Here is a 16614-nt window from a genome sequence, read left to right on the forward strand (position 1 = left end):
TGCAACTAGACTACATTGCTGCGCCAACTGAGTATATGTGTGTGTCAATAGTCGTGTCAACTAAACATCAATGCGTGTGCAACTATACTACATTGTCTCGCCAACTGAGCATATGTGTGTGCCAATAGTCCTGCCTACTAAATATCAATGTGTGTGCAACTAGACTACATTGCCGCGCCAACTAAGCATATGTATGTGCCAATATTCCTGCCAAGAAAATATCAATATGTGTGCAACTAGACTACATTGCTGCGCCAACTGAGTATATGTGTGTGTCAATAGTCGTGTCAACTAAACATCAATGCGTGTGCAACTATACTACATTGTCTCGCCAACTGAGCATATGTGTGTGCCAATAGTCCTGCCTACTAAATATCAATGTGTGTGCAACTAGACTACATTGCCGCGCCAACTAAGCATATGTATGTGCCAATATTCCTGCCAAGAAAATATCAATATGTGTGCAACTAGACTACATTGCTGCGCCAACTGAGTATATGTGTGTGTCAATAGTCGTGTCAACTAAACATCAATGCGTGTGCAACTAGACTACATTACCGCGCCAACTGAGCATATTGTAACTAGTCCTGCTAACTGAATATCAATGTGTGTGCAACTAGACTACATTAACGTGTTAAATTGTGCATATGTGTGTGTAACTAGTGTCATGCCAACTAAACATCAATGTATATGCAACTAGACTAAATTACAAGCCAACTGAGTATATGTGTGTGCAATTAGTCTTCCTGTCAACTAAATATCAATATATGCAATTAGACTATATTATAAGCCAACTAGATTTCAGTGGCACCGCAACCAAAGCAATGGCAGCACTCCAGCTTATGCTCGTCTTGCTAGATTCAACATGAATGCACTTAGCAAAAAGCAAAAATGGCGGACACGGAAGAACTCCATTCCTAGCAACCTTCTTCTTTTTCTTTCTCCAGATTGGACACAATCCTCCACCCGCGCTTCCTCCTCCTATCCTCTCCAGGCTAGAGCAAGCTCCTACTTCCTTCTCTCCCAACCGCTGTAGCCACACCTAGAGGTTCCGCCTATAGCCCCGCCCAGATCAGGGAAAAGAGAGAGAGAAAGCAAAAGGAATGGATGAGGAGAAGATGAGACCTTCCTTTGGGGCACCAGGCATGGCATCGGGGGCACAAATCGAAGCAGAAGCGCACGCCATGGAGGGGCACCCAGGTTGAAGAATCCCTTGTAGCTGTCGGCTGCCTGATCTAGTCTGGTCGCTCGATCTCCCTCCTCTCCTCTCTGCTCTTCTCTCGTGACAAGGGAAGGGGCTAGGGGAGAGGGTCGGGGTAGATGCCCGTGGACCGCGGTGAGGTACGATTTCGCCAGAGGAGGTTTGGATCGGTGGCGGAGTGGCGAGGAGGGGGAGGTCTTCCGACCATGTGGCACCTGACCAAGCACGCATCGATAGGAGGGAGATTGAGCGGCCAGGAGCCGGCCGCCCGTTCTCTCTGAATAGTGCGCGTGCACTTTTTAAATTTTAGGTTTTTTCCCAGGCTCCAGTGGCAACGTCCATCGACACTCGCCTTGTGTCTTGTTTTGCAACTTGTACCACAATGGCCACCACTTGCTCATGACCATTACTGTACCATGTGCTAATAGTCCCCAGATAGCCGACCCAGACGCCCTCGAATTCTGTTGCCTGCCTGCGCCGCCGGCCACCGCCGCGCGCCGCTGCCGTTGACAGCCGGTGGACGGACCGGCGACGGCGCGCTTTCACACGACTGGGCACTGGCCGCACGTCCACGCCACCGCTCGCGCCTCCCGCTGACGGGCGGGGCCCACGCGTAGCCGCATCGACCCCGTCCGTCCGTCCTTGTAACCGCGGGTCAATCCACCGCCGGTCGTCGCAGTCAACCCGCGTCCAGCCACCCCGACGTCCCCGTCCCCGACGAGACCACGCAAGGCCCGAGTACCCGACGCCCCGACGCGACTGCCCACGGGCCCCGCGACGGCGCAGGCCCACCTGGCATTGAACCCGCGGGACCGGCCGATCGCGTTGGAAAATTATTTACCCACCGCGCCAGCGAGCGCGCACGCCACCTCTCCTCTCTCCTCTCTCCTCTCCCCCTCCCCCGCAAGCAGCCGCAAGCCGCCGAGGCCGACGGCGACGGGAGCCCCCCAATCCCCAAATCCTGCGGCGCGGGGCCTCAAATTCGGCGCCGCGCAGCAGCCTCGGTCCGGCTTATGGATCCAGATGTTCTCGTGGGCCCGTAGCAAGCAGTCCTCGCCCGCCTCCTCCTCCGGCCGCCGCGGCGGGGACGCCGCCGCCGCCATGGACTCCGGCAGCAGCCGCCGCAGCGGCGGGGGGAGCGGGCACGGCAGCGGCAGCGGGAGCGGGAGCCGCGGACGCAGCCCGCGGCTGGAGCGGCGCAACGCGGCGAAGCACATCGACTACGAGGCGGGCGCGGCGGCGACGACGTCCGTGTCCGCCTCGTGGTCGACCTCGTCGTCGGAGCGCTCGCCGGGGACGCGGCCGACGCGCTCGCTCGACCTCGCGACCAGGGGCGGCGGCGCGGACTTCCGCATCAACGGCAGCGCGGAGGGGGAAGTCGACGAGCTCTGCCGCAGCCTGGGGCTGTCGGGCCCGGAGGACTTCGCCATCCCCGTCGCCGCCTGGGAGGCCCGCAAGGCGCGCTCCAGCTCCGACCTCCTCGCCCGCCCCCGCCCGGACCCGGACTCGTCGGCTCCTCCCGCGGAGGAGCCCGCCCCCGTCGTCCGCACCGTCTCCGCCCCCGAGGTCCCGTGGCCCGCGCCTCACTCCTTCCCCGACCCCATTCCCGAGGAGTCCATCCACTCCTCCTCCGCTTCCACCGCCACTGCCACTGGCTCGGTGGACGAACCCATCATCGCGGCGCCGGAGGAATCCCCCAAAGCTACTACCCCTGCGGTTGCTGTTGCGGCGCCCGTCGCGGCCTTGTCACTTCTCTCGCCGAGAAGGGGAGGCGGTGAGGTCGGGATCCGGGGCGTCCGGCCGCCAGTGCTCTCCCCGCCTCCGCCGATCACGGGACTTGCACCGCCACCGGCGAGGCAGTCGTCTGTGGCTGAGATCATGAGCGGATCGGCCTGGGACATTGTGAACTCGTTCGCTCCCACGGAGGAGAATAGTGGACTGAGAATGGCCTATGGACATGTTGAAACATCTCGCATGTCAGACACAGAGGAGGATAATCCTGAGGAGAACGATGAAGGATTGACAGGGCTTGAGGGGGAGCTTAAAGGGTGGAGGGTAGGGGAGACCTTCGAAGGGTTCACCGGGACATCCTCATTGTCGACAACGAATGATGATGATGCATCTAGCACGAATACAGAGGCCGTGTTCGTCATCTCGCCAAATGGCAAGTTCAAGCGGAACATCAAGTCATGGATGCGTGGTGCACTTCTGGGAAGTGGCTCATTCGGGATGGTGTATGAGGGGATCAGTGAGTAAGTAGCAATGTTATTATTGGCATTTTATTGTTCATGCACCTTATATGTTTTTTAACTTCTATAAACGGTCCAAGGAGGTACTGGGCTCTTCTTTCTAATTTAGGCATACCTTGAAAGTAAACCTGTTATTCGACTTGTGTTATGGTTAGTTTGTCTACAGATAAGCTTAGTTAGTCCAAACAGCCCCGTTGTACCGTCACTATAACAGTTAACAGGGGCAGCACCACATCATTTCGTATGTACTAGTAGAATTTACAAGTACACTGCACTATATCATTCTACATGTAGATTATCAAACATCTATTTGAGTAAGTATGTGAGTTAGTTGGTTCGGGGTGGAGGTGCTCAGAACAGATCTGACATGCACTGGTCGCTCAATTTCGTAAAAAAGAAGTCACACATGAACATGGCGAACTGGGAATATAATACGGAGTGCAGTTAACTTTGGCCTTCAAACCTTAGTACAGACACCTTGCTATATTCTGGGGGTAGGAACAGTGAGTTGTGCAACCAAGCCCGTTTCTGTAATTTAGGGTGACCAGGCTAGGCAGCAACTCTTGACTTTTGTTCAGCTACTAAAATGCAAAACAACATAATCAACCAGCTGAGCATTACAAAACATGTCTTCTGATCATCCCTGTACAGTAGACACTTCTCTATTCGTGAAAATATTGGAAGGACTTAATGTCCGGTACCTATTTAGGAGTGAGCAAGTGTACTTGTTTCAGCTGTACCATTTGATAAGCATTTAATATATTTCAATGTTGTCTGTTATTGAATATTTCTGCAGTGAAGGTGCGTTCTTTGCTGTTAAGGAAGTATCTTTGCTTGACCAAGGAAGCAATGCACAGCAATCTATTCTTTCACTTGAACAGGTTAACTGTTGCTCCTTATTTGTCTCAAGAGAGTTTTGGGACATCAACTATTGTCTATGCACATTTCACATGCTCTGACATCTTCTAAAGCTATATTTTGCCTGATTTTATGTTTTTTTGTTTCTTAGGAAATCGCTCTCCTTAGTCAGTTTGAGCATGAAAATATAGTCCAGTATTATGGAACTGACAAGGTATTCCACACTCCTTTTGATGTTCCTAGGTTATGCATTATGATTCCAGATTTTTGTTTTGTTTAAGCATTCCTTATGTCACATACAAAAATTGATTTATTTGTGTATTATGATGTTCAAATAAATGCAGGAAGAATCAAAACTCTACATTTTTATTGAGCTTGTTACACAAGGTTCTCTTTCATCCCTCTATCAGAAGTATAAACTGCGAGACTCACAAGTTTCTGCGTACACAAGGCAGATTCTCAATGGATTGGTTTATCTCCATGAAAGGAATGTGGTCCACAGGTATAATGCTGCTTCTCTTATGATTTATCTTGAAAATAATCAGCGCTTATGAGCCGATAAATTTTGCCCTTTGAACCTCATTTTTAGTATTGAATTATGAATTTTTTATCTCATGTGTCATGCACTTATAATGTGAATAGCACATAGGGAGCAAATTCGCTTTCCAAAAGCTAGTACCTGCTCCACCTTCTTAAGGTGGCATCCACCATAGGCTACTGGAGGTTAAGTGGGTTCTTTTGGTTCATAAGCAAATAAAGCTCTTTTGTATCTTGGACTCTATCCTTCCTTTTTGTTCATTTTGGGTCACACGGTAGGGTGGGATGTGGAGTTGAATAATAAAAAAATCTTTCATTGCATTGCATGGTTTTATATGAGTATCATCTCTACTGTAGTTTGGGATTGTGAAGCCAACAAAGAACACAACAATGATCGATGAGATACAGCCTGTTAAAAACAGAGCAACTAATTCGTTCACCATTCATTTCGGATTCTCTACATCAGAGCAAGTAAACACTTGACCCTCTGACTGGAACCCTGGGAAAGGCGCCATTGTTGGCTTGGTCGAATACAAGATTGCTTGATGTCTGTTTTAGTGTTTCTTTATCCCATTTAGTCTATTTTTGTTTTGCATTGGTTATGTCATTTTTTGTGCTTCCATATACTACAAGAGTATACTGAGAATATACCACTTTAGCAAGAATTTATCGTTTTGAACACCCTTAGTTATATGATTTGGCATTTTGATCACTTTATTTCTTTTTCCTTTGTTTTGTGCATCTTTAACTCACTTGAAATGCCAATTTTGCCCTCTACGTAAATGAAGTTATTTATTGTTTTTTGAACAATACACAAGTGCCTTTCACCATACATACGCAAGCACCTCAAGCCTGCAGGCGCATACACACGCACATGTGCAGTACAGTTGCTGGACCGTCATACTACTAGCAAATTAATAGACCCCCTCATGTGCTCGTTGAGAACTGCAAGGCGAGTACCAGAGATGCCGGAGTGGTATACGGCCTGCTCACCTGCCACATGCTTCGGTTTTGCACTTGGTAGTAATGGCAGCACATAGTTCTTCCCCCTTGGCCACAACTTGAACATGATTGTCAGCCTCAGCAAAGCATTGCTCCAGTCCAGCCATTGGCCAAGCCTGACCTGCACCACAGTGACCACACCTTCAACGTCTGGCTTTTTCTCTTCCTGAAAAGGCTCTTATGTTATAAGTAAAATGCTAGGCATTGACATACAGCTATAGAGGGCAAAGTTGATATTTCAAATGGGTGGAAAAGAAGGAAAAACATGAAGGAAAAATAGGGTTAAATGTCAAATCATAGAATTACCAGTGTTTAGAGGGCACAATCCTAAACTACAATAAAATTGATGCCAGTTCATACAAATACTTTTGATTAATTGAGACATTTCCTTATACTCAGAGATATCAAATGCGCCAATATATTGGTTCATGCAAATGGATCGGTAAAACTTGCAGATTTTGGTTTGGCAAAGGAGGTGAGCCTTGTTTCTTCTATGAGATTATTTGCACGTCTTCAAATGGCAAATTGTCTTATGTGGTACTTTCTTTTAATTTCAGATGTCTAAAATTAATATGCTGAGATCATGCAAAGGAAGTGTTTATTGGATGGCACCTGAGGTAATAGTCATACTTTGCCCATGCTGATCAGATTCAAACTATTCGACTATGATGCTATTTGGCAATGTTTCAGGAATAATTTTGCAGCATCTTTTAATAAGCGCCCAAGTTCTAAACGCATATTCCCACTTTCAGGTTGTTAATCCTAGAAAAACATATGGGCCTGCAGCTGATATGTGGAGCTTGGGCTGCACTGTGTTGGAAATGCTAACCCGCCAAATACCATATCCTAATGTCGAGTGGGTATGTCATATTTCAACTTCACATGTTTTAGTTCTCTGGTATTGACTTGCCACACAAAAAATTAAGTATGTTGCACCGTTATCTTTATTATGCGTTAGACCTTTGTTGTCTAGGATATTGAACTTTTGGATGGGAAAAATGTTATAATTAAATTGCAGAAAAACTCTGATTTGCTATTTGACTTTCTAATAATGATGCGGTGGGATGCCAGCAGATCCTGTCCTTTTTCTTAAGTTAATTGATATTGGGATTTGGGAACTGTCCATGCACTTGCTGAGGCAGAACATGGGGAAATCATCACCTTCCCCCGTTCCAAGCCTGAAGCATTTATCAGATACAGTTTTAGCTAAAAATAATAACTTATCAGATATAGCTCTTCTAATTTTTGTATTTGGTACATATAACGATGATAACCCTGTGCCGTCAAAATTTTGTATTCTTTTTTTTTACTATTTTTTATTAAGGTGAAAATGGCACAATATTCGTGTCTGGTAATTTGGGCTCTAATAAAAGTGTGATTTTTTTCTATGGAGTGTACTTCTCTCCAAATAATAATCTTTTTTTTTGCGAATCTCTCCAAATAATAATCTGTGCAACTCGTTGAAATTTAACCTACTTGGTGTTGATTGTCGGCTCTCAACTAATGCTTCTTTTTTACTTGTAGACAAATGCTTTCTTTATGATTGGCAAAGGAGAACAACCTCCCATTCCCAGCTACCTGTCAGCAGAAGCTCAAGATTTCATACGCCAGTGTGTACGAGTCGATCCAGACGAGCGACCTTCCGCATCACAACTTTTGGCGCACCCATTTGTTAACAGGCCACTTCGAGCTTCTTTTGATTCTTTGTCTCCTCCGATCAATAGACCGTAGTACCGATAGTGTGGTTTCTCTGTTTATGCAACCACGGTCCACGGCTCATCTCCTGATTTGGTAAGCTGCCTATTTCTGCCAAACGTATTTACAAGCATCCTAGATGTTAGCTTTCTCAATTACTTAGTCAATCCCAGCTTTGGCACACAATTGTTCAATTTTATCATATAGCCTATCGTTTTGCAGATCTTGATGATCTCCACCATGGGGGACCATACGTTAGGAGGGCGTAGTTGAGCATGTGCAGTCAAATAGGATGGGTGAGGTTGAGCACTGACCATGTTTGTCGGATTGTTTGTGCATTTTCTTCATAGGCAAAGTTTTCAATAGATTTTGTTGTACAAGTTAGTGGAGGAGAGTTGGAACTGCAGTGCTGCTAGGGTGACCTGCTGCTTTGTAAATGTTTGACCACTGGCTATTATTCTTTACCCCATGGCTGCTTGTTGCTCCTAAATCAACCGGAGCATTATATCGCATGGTTATAGCGGCATTCTTTTCTTCTACTGAGTGTTTTTTTTGTTGCATTTTTGTGGTGTTATCGCTTATTTTCTGTAATTTTGTTTGGCGATTATCTGATGTACCGCAGGGGAAAAGGGAGTAACTGCCGTGGATCTTGTTAGGTGTTTTTTTTGAGGGATTGTTAGGTTTCTTCAGGGCGCATTCTGTTTGCTGACCTGATCATCAAATGAGATGCCAACTGGATTACCTGCCCTGAAAACTGGAATGAGATTTAAGGTCCCGTGTGATTTACTATGATCAACTTGCAGATGGTGGTCGGCCGCTAAATAATTGCGGTTTGACTAAACAGCAGACAGTACTAGTATATCGGTCAATTCCTTCCGTATGTAGAGTATGCTTTACCCTATTCGCTGAATATTGTGGAGTAGAGTTTGATTGGAATGCTAATTGCATTTGGCCGTACGACACGAAGTAGTAGTAACACGGTACACGGGGACACAAATACTAATCCCAATGAAGGCTCTCATCACCAGTGGGTTTCAGCTGTTCCCGCACGTACTCGAGGCCTTTGACAGCCAGGCTATCTGCGGCCGTACGTGGTTGAGATGGATAAGCAAGCAGCCTCTTCTCCCAGAGGACTCGTCTCCTGCACCACAGGACACGAGTGACACACCGTGCATGTATGTGTCATCTACCAGTCTGCACTCTGGAGTGTGCTACTCGCAGCAGCCACGGTCCCTGGCTGCCATACGATACGGATGGCGCACTGGGCGCCCACGGCGCGAGCCCCGTCGCCGTCTCCTCCGTCTCGCGGTTTTGTCCCGCCTGCCCGTGTAAGTCTTGATGAGAGCCTGCCAGACGGCGACACGGCACGCAGCGCCGCTAAACCCCAGACCCGGCCCCGGCCCTGGCCCTGCCCCGGAAATCAAAACCTGGCGCACGCGCCCCTCGTCTCGGCGCCGGCACGTTGCACACACGCCTGGCTTTGGCTCTGGCTGGCCGCACGCACGGCAAGCCGAGCGAAATCCCAGCGATGGGTGGGCGCACGCACCACGCGCGCAGGGATGGCAACAGAAAAGGCGAGCAGCGGCAGTAATTAGCGCGCGGGGGTCTCGCAGTCGTAGCGGCCGCGCTTATTCCGGCGCAGGACGCGACACGCGGTCGCCGCATGCCCCCGCACCCCACACCCGCCCTGCATCATCAGCGTGCACTCCACCACCGCCGAAGCAAGTAGTAGCAGCCAGACCCGGGCCTCGGGCGGAGCGACGAGCCGAGCCGAGCCTGCCTGCCTGGCCTGCGCGGCGCCCGAGGGCCCCGAGGGACGCGCCGCGCCATCGCCGTCGCCATGAGGAGGGCGCAGCCGCAGCAGGGGACGGCGCCGGCGCCGGCGGGGACGGGGGTGGTGCGCGTCGACAAGGCGTCGCCCGCGTCCAGCTTCCGCCAGCTCGACGACGCCTTCCTGCAGGTCAGTCAGTCGAAACCACCTTCGCCTTCGCCAACTAAGATTTCATCTAGGAGTAGTCGCCGCCCAATGGAACAGTGAGCGTGAGGCCCGCCCCGCTCTCTCGGCGCGCCCACAGCGGCAGCGCCGAGTTCCCGGCGTCGCGGAGCCGGAGCGCGTGCCGGCCGGCCGGCCAGCGTCGAGCGCTGGGTTTCTGGCCGGCTCTGCACGCCAATTTGCTGCCGCCGACGGTCCCGCGCGCGTACGGCATGCTCTCGCGATCCGCCGCGCCAGATGTTCAGGATTAGGATATGCTCTGATTCGACGGCGTGGGGACGACGCGCATGTTCGAGCTGTTTTGCCAAGATAAGCAACGCCGAAGTGTCGATCGCATCCGTGCACTCGAAAGAGACGGATGGATGGATGGATGCGGTGCTTGCCAACCACTGCAACGGGACGTCTGATTTACCATAGAAATTTGTCAAGACGTTGATGTGTGCATTTTGCACAGCAAATTTGTGTCTCGTAAACACGAGGTTGAGCTGTGCATTCTGTTGACTTTTTATTTTCTTCATAGGATTATGTGTCAACATTGGATAAAACTGTACTGTACTGCTAGCTAACTTCTTCTGCCATGAATGTCAATTGTATTGCGCTGTATATACAACAGAACATTTCAAAATGTACACCTAAGTATGCATCCTAAACTCAACCGCAAACATTCTTAGTAACTACCAATACTTAGGCTGTATAGGATATAAGAAATACTCCTTCCGTTTCTAAATATAAGTATTTTCAGAGATTTCTAAAAGGACTTATATTTAGGAACGGAGGGAGTAGTATATTGTAGTGCAGTTCTTCATTCTGTTTTCGCAAAAAAGAAGTTCTTTCATTCTGTTCTTTTATGTATCCTCATGGGCTAGTGCAGATGCTTACCAGCACATATTTTTTTCTGTTAGATGTCCTGTACTGAAAATACTTTTCTGGTTGGTTATACATATACCTCTGCACTAACCACCTTTTCGCTATCTTGCTTCTGTACATCAGAATATCTTCTATTGTGCTTATATATACTATATATAATTATTTTGCCTTTGTGTTGACGCCTTTTATTTTTTATTTTTTGGCTTCCCTTTTTTATTTATATGTTCGTTTCAGAAACAAACAAAAATCTGGCTTGGCGAAGTTCTCCATGTCAGGTTTGATGAAGACATTTTGGTAGCAGACCTTCTAGGTGACGGGGAATTGCTGTAAGATCCATTCATCATCACTTTCTACTTCTCTAGCATGCAATCCTACTACTTGGTATTACTTTGTAGGTTTTTGTATGAATTTCCAGTGATGCAATGTGGAACTAAAAGATCTTGGATTGCAGTGAGTAATATACTTTAGCTGATAATGCCTAATAGGCAACTTTGGTTCTTTACAAGTGTGGGCCTATGTCTGTATTATGGAGCCAACTGTTCAGAAAAATAATGCTTAACACTGCCCAATCCTTTACCTTAATTTATATGGGCAATATTAATCAAAGTAGTCACATGTTCTGACACATTTTTTATTTCCTTAGCTTTTCATAATTTTTCTTTGATATATTCTGCTTTTTATGCCGACAGATTTCAAGTTTCCAAAGTGATATGGAAGAGGCTACTCAGAAAGAACAAAGAACAACTCAAGCAATCAAAAGTATATATTTATGAGAGACCATCTTTTGGTAAAAGCAACGGGAAATATACGCCCTATCCAAAAGTAGACTCGTTTCTAAAGGTATTGTTAATTTAATGTTACTCGTACCAATTTTGTCAAGTCGTTATCTTTATTTTCAGTTTATAAGTGCATTAATTTTCACTTTATTGGCTTGATAATTATTTTCTTTTGAAAGGAGAGCTTATCATTTTTTTTTCTTTCCAGGTATGCCAAACCCTTGGATTAGCTGGAATTGATTTGTTTACCCCTTCTGATGTGGTCGAGAAAAGAAATGTTCGAAAAGTCTGCATGTGCATACGCTCACTCTCTAAAAAGGCCGGGATGATGCAGCTAAACGTAAGTCCCAGATTTGAATGCAACCTATTTCAACAATGCCTTTCTTTCTGCAAAAGAAAAAGAGATCTTTCAGACAAATTTTCTTTGACCAATAAACACTGTAATTCTAAAACAAGTGTTTCTGCTCCCTGGTGACAGGTGCCTGATTTTGATGTTGTTACCCACACAATAGCCATGCCCAACTATATTGTTGGAGGCATCCGCAGAAGTCTGGAGCAGCCACAATGCAGTTCATCTTGTTCGAGTGGGCACAGTCCGCGTGCCATTTCTAAAGTACTACATTAGCTGGCAAACTCTTTGTAACGATTGCTTCAGTTTGCTCTGCATGTTCTTACCGACTGGTCAATATTAATCCTTTCAATCCCTATTTTCCACAGAGCATATTTGAAGGACAGAGTGATGAGCAAAGCGACCGACATTATGACTCTGATGAAGCAGAGAGCAGTCTCTTTGTGCTAGGGCCTCAGGATTCTCTTGATGACGACAAACTTTCTGAGCTTTTGCAGTTGGGTGATGCCCCCAAGGAAGAAAGAGAAGGCTATGGAGACAGTGGTCATGAAATGCCCAAAGAGAAGTCGCTAGCCGAATCAGCGGGATCACTTGACGCTGGTGTTATGGGTGCTGATACTACGAATTCAACTCCTTTTCATGAGAACCTACTCTCACCAACAGATCGGTGTTCAACAACTAGAAGAAATAAATGTTCACTAAGTTCAGAAGAGTCAGACTCCATAAACAGTTATTTAGCGTGCGACAGTAGCAAGAATGATGTGGGCGGTCCTCCTGTCGAAGTGTCTGAAAGGATTCATGATGGACACGTCGAACCTTCACATGATTCTGTTCAGGGAAATGGGAAAATATTCACTGATCATCCAGAAAAAGACGATAGCGCAAGGACTAAGGATCACATGGTACTTCCTGATATGCTAAGCATTTTGGATGCTACTCTTATTGTTATTTCTTTTTGTATGAACTACCACAGTAGAACAATAACATTTATCTTGCCTTCACTAATCCAGGATGCTTGCAAATCCGACGAACTGGATAAAACTGAAAACAACAGAAATGCTCAGGGGACCGGGAACAATGCTCCCAAATCAGGGAAAGGAGTGCTGAAGTCAGTTGCTGGAGGGATCACGCTCATCGGCGCGGTGTTCTTCGTAGCTCATCTCAGGTATGGAATCATTGTGAGCATTAGGCAGTAATCTGACGTGCAGGACATTACTTGATCTTCTAAAACCGTCTATCAATGCTGCAGGAGGAGCAAGGGGATAAGCTTTACAACAATTTTGCCTTCACTTTCTGAAAAATCAATTCAGAGCGACTCAAGGGCGAAGAATGTAGACAACGGAAAGACAACCGAGGTGTATCCAGGCGGATGGCTCAAGGTTTGACAGGAGGGACATGCCGAATAATCGGGCACAATTTGAAAGGTTATGTCTGATGTAAATTCATATCTACCGTACTGAAGGAGCGATATATACCAGCAGTATCGTAATTTGGTTATAGAGCTGTGTCAAGTGACCTAAAGTTAAATGTGTTATATATTACCGTTCTTTCCATGTAAAGAATTGTATAGCTTATTTATCACTGTTCATAATTCAGAGCAACTTTCTACTAGCTTCAGGCTGCGTTGTCATGGAGGTGAAATATGTCCAACCTTTTGAACTAGCTTTTGCTTACTTTCTTGTTTGGTTAACCAACTTTTTTTGTTTTAGTGGCTATTTTTCACAGCAGATTAATACGGTTTTGTCAATTCTGAGTCGTCAAGGCCTCCTTTGGTTCATATGGTAGGAATATCATAGGAATAGGAAACTTGCAGGAAATGAGATGTCATGTCGTGTTGTATGGATCGTTTATTTGGTGGTCGTTGCTTTATATATAAAGCGGAGCGAAAGCCTTTTTCGATAATGGGATGTCATGTATCTCAAAACCTATAAATAGAAATAGGAAAGAGATGTCCTTTGGTTCACTTCATATGATTTTTTTCATTGAGTTTACGCTAATGTTTATTTTTCTATGAAATTGTCGAGGATAGAAAGAATTCCTTGATAGGAATAGCATTCAACTCCTACAAACCAAAGGACTCTTTTGCTATAAAAGAGATGTCCTTTGGTTCACATCATATGATAGGAATGAGATTCTTTTGCTATAAAATTCCTACAAAATTCCTCCAAACCAAATGACCTCAGTTTTTATTATGTCTGTGTTAACATCTTGAGCTGTCTGATGTGTCGGTGTTCATTTGTACAGAGGGTATAGAGAATTTTGTATTTTTTGCGAAAAGGCCAAATGCCATGTATTATATGTTAAGTAGCACACGCCCTTACGAAAACACCTTTATAGAAATTGAAAAATACCTCCTAATCCTTAGGGGTGTCGAAATCTTCTTCCTCCCGCATCCACCGGTAGTACTCAGCACTCGGTGAGCAAAGCTTGTTGCCGGTTTTTGGTCTTCGTCTCAACAGAGCAAACTTGTTGAAACTCAGAAGCTCATAGAACCAATAGCCAAGAAGTCGTCAATGTAGACCAAAAGACGTCTATGGCCATAATCTACATCGGAAAAAGGGCATCTAGAATGCCTCTGCTTCCTACTATAAAACACCTTATTCAAGGATGAGTAAAAACTTTACCGAGCGGTAAGTCTGGTTAGCAATCTCAAATCTTGAAATTGATATATGCAATCGTACTTCACATGACGAGTAAAAAGTTATTGCACCTGATCTGTTTGGTCTCCGTCTCAATGGAGCAAACTTGTTGAAACTCATAAGCTTATAGAAACAGTAGCCAGGAAGTCGTCAATGTAGACCAGAAGAGGTTGGCGGCTACAATCTACATAGCAAATCACTCCACTAAAAAAGGGAACATCGGAGGGGGCATGTAAAATGCGTCCGCTTCCTACTATAAAACACGGATTGAGCTTCGGTGCCTTAAAGGCACCTACCTTTGGGTCTATGACAGGTGGGCCAGCCACCTGCTAGGCCCATCTGTCATAGGCCCAAAGGCAGGTGCCTTAAGGCACTGAAGCAGCATCCATAAAACACCTTATTCAATGATGAGTAAAGTGTTATTGCACCTAATCTGCTTGGTGACCAAAGGTTCAGCCAGGCGGAGTTGGGGAACACAAATCTCACAAGAGCCCCGATCAGGCCAAGGTTGGCCAACCTGCATAGGCTGAAACTAGAGCCGGAGAACCAAAATACACATCTACGTTGTCCGCTTTGCAGGACAATGTCATCGAGACAAACCTATAGAAGAAAAAACCAGACCCGAAGAACCAGATATGAATGCACATGATCGTTCACATGCATCCTGATGATACAAGGAAGCACCACCTGAACAAGGACGAGGCGGGGATACCTTATTCCACGTCGACGATGACACCATTGTCTTTCCACTGCCAATTTAAATGTATTTTTAACCCTACCACCATCGGATTGAAGCCCTGGGGCCCTCGCCCCCTCCCATCGCCGGAGGGACAGATGGAGGGAGAGGGGCTCGTGCCTCTCGGGAGTTAAGGCGAAGATGAGCCGCTGCCTGCTCCTAGTTCACGGGAGCAAGGAGGAAAGAACGATTTGTTTCTGAACGCGTGAAGTGGATGGTTATTGAAGGGTAGAGAGAATTTTGAGTAGATTAGGAGGTTAATACTGTTGGGGAATGCAGTAATTTCAAAATTTTCCTACGCGCACGCAAGATCATGGTGATGCATCGCAACGAGAGGGGAGAGTGTTGTCTACGTACCCACGCAGACCGACTACGGAAGCGTTGACGCAACGTAGAGGAAGTAGTCGTACGTTTTCCCGATCCGACCGATCCAAGCACCGTTACTCCGGCACCTCCGAGTTCTTAGCACACGTACAGCTCGATGACGATCCCCGGGCTCCGACCAGCAAAGCGTCGGGAAGGAGTTCTGTCAGCACGACGGCGTGGTGACGATCTTGATGTTCTACCGTCACAGGGCTTCGCCTAAGCACTGCTACAATATAATCGAGGTGGAATATGGTGGCAGGGGGCACCGTACACGGCTAAGGAACGATCTCAATGATCAACTTGTGTGTCTAGGGGTGTCCCCTGCCTCCGTATATAAAGGATCCAAGGGGAGGGGCTGGCCGGCCAAGGGGGGCGCGCCAGGAGAGTCCTACTCCTCTGGGAGTAGGATTCCCCCCCCCCCAATCCTAATTGGAATAGGACTCCTTGAGGGGGGGAAGAGAGAGAGGGGGGCCAGCCACCTCTCCTAGTCCTAATAGGACTAGGGGAGGGGGGAGGCGCGCGGCCACCTTGGGCTGCCCCTTTCTCCTTTCCACTAAAGCCCACTAAGGCCCATATAGCTCCCGGGGGGTTCCGGTAACCTCCCGATACTCCGGTAAAATCCCGATTTCACCCGGAACACTTCCGATATCAAAACATAGGCTTCCAATATATCAATCTTTATGTCTCGACCATTTCGAGACTCCTCATCATGTCCGTGATCACATCCGGGACTCCGAACTAACTTCGGTACATCAAAAAACTGTCATCGTAACGTTAAGCGTGCGGACCCTATGGTTCGAGAACAATGTAGACATGACCGAGACACGTCTCCGGTCAATAACCAATAGCGGGACCTGGATGCCCATATTGGCTCCTACATATTCTACGAAGATCTTTATCGGTCAGACCGCATAACAACATACGTTGTTCCCTTTGTCATCGGTATGTTACTTGCCCGAGATTCGATCGTCGGTATCCAATACCTAGTTCAATCTCGTTACCGGCAAGTCTCTTTACTCGTTCCGTAATACATCATCTCGCAATTAACTCATTAGTTTCAATGCTTGCAAGGCTTATGTGATGTGCATTACCGAGAGGGCCCAGAGATACCTCTCCGACAATCGGAGTGACAAATCCTAATCTCGAAATACGCCAACCCAACATCTACCTTTGGAGACACCTGTAGAGCTCCTTTATAATCACCCAGTTACGTTGTGACGTTTGGTAGCACACAAAGTGTTCCTCTGGTAAACGGGAGTTGCATAATCTCATAGTCATAGGAACATGTATAAGTCATGAAGAAAGCAACAGCAACATACTAAACGATCGGGTGCTAAGCTAATGAA

General features: G+C 46.9%; 2 protein-coding genes and 1 long non-coding RNA gene across 3 annotated transcripts; 2 read left to right on the forward strand and 1 right to left on the reverse strand.

Moving 5' to 3' along the window:
• Window positions 1-743: 743 nt before the first annotated feature.
• On the reverse strand, window positions 744-1911 carry LOC125550354. Its single transcript, XR_007301584.1, has 2 exons — window positions 1126-1911; window positions 744-1055 (listed from the first exon to the last, which is right to left on the reverse strand). It is a non-coding gene; the product is annotated as an uncharacterized LOC125550354 (long non-coding RNA).
• A 172-nt stretch (window positions 1912-2083) lies between these two features.
• On the forward strand, window positions 2084-8081 carry LOC125550351 (mitogen-activated protein kinase kinase kinase 1-like). Its single transcript, XM_048713330.1, has 9 exons — window positions 2084-3453; window positions 4247-4331; window positions 4460-4522; window positions 4653-4810; window positions 6247-6322; window positions 6405-6464; window positions 6600-6707; window positions 7372-7638; window positions 7765-8081. Exons 1-8 carry the CDS (start codon window positions 2225-2227, stop codon window positions 7576-7578), a joined length of 1986 nt encoding a protein of 661 aa, XP_048569287.1. The 5' UTR covers window positions 2084-2224; the 3' UTR covers window positions 7579-7638; window positions 7765-8081.
• Window positions 8082-8955: 874 nt separating this feature from the next.
• Window positions 8956-13138, forward strand: LOC125550353 (protein OPAQUE10-like). Its single transcript, XM_048713331.1, has 8 exons — window positions 8956-9502; window positions 10637-10728; window positions 11092-11242; window positions 11387-11518; window positions 11657-11791; window positions 11896-12429; window positions 12538-12692; window positions 12777-13138. The coding sequence occupies exons 1-8, from the start codon at window positions 9383-9385 to the stop codon at window positions 12910-12912; spliced, it is 1455 nt and encodes a 484-aa protein (XP_048569288.1). The 5' UTR covers window positions 8956-9382; the 3' UTR covers window positions 12913-13138.
• Window positions 13139-16614: the final 3476 nt, after the last annotated feature.

The sequence above is a fragment of the Triticum urartu genome, chromosome 4 (assembly GCF_003073215.2).
Source record: "Triticum urartu cultivar G1812 chromosome 4, Tu2.1, whole genome shotgun sequence".
Lineage (NCBI taxonomy): Eukaryota > Viridiplantae > Streptophyta > Magnoliopsida > Poales > Poaceae > Triticum > Triticum urartu.

Coding starts and splice junctions, on each gene's coding strand:
- LOC125550351 (XM_048713330.1), top strand. CDS start 2,225: ATGTTCTCGTGGGCCCGTAGCAAGCAGTCCTCGCCCGCCTCCTCCTCC. Junction 4,811..6,246: donor GAAAGGAATGTGGTCCACAG/GTATAATGCTGC, acceptor CCTTATACTCAG/AGATATCAAATGCGCCAATA. Junction 6,465..6,599: donor TTTATTGGATGGCACCTGAG/GTAATAGTCATA, acceptor TCCCACTTTCAG/GTTGTTAATCCTAGAAAAAC.
- LOC125550353 (XM_048713331.1), top strand. CDS start 9,383: ATGAGGAGGGCGCAGCCGCAGCAGGGGACGGCGCCGGCGCCGGCGGGG. Junction 9,503..10,636: donor TCGACGACGCCTTCCTGCAG/GTCAGTCAGTCG, acceptor TGTTCGTTTCAG/AAACAAACAAAAATCTGGCT. Junction 12,430..12,537: donor CAAGGACTAAGGATCACATG/GTACTTCCTGAT, acceptor TCACTAATCCAG/GATGCTTGCAAATCCGACGA.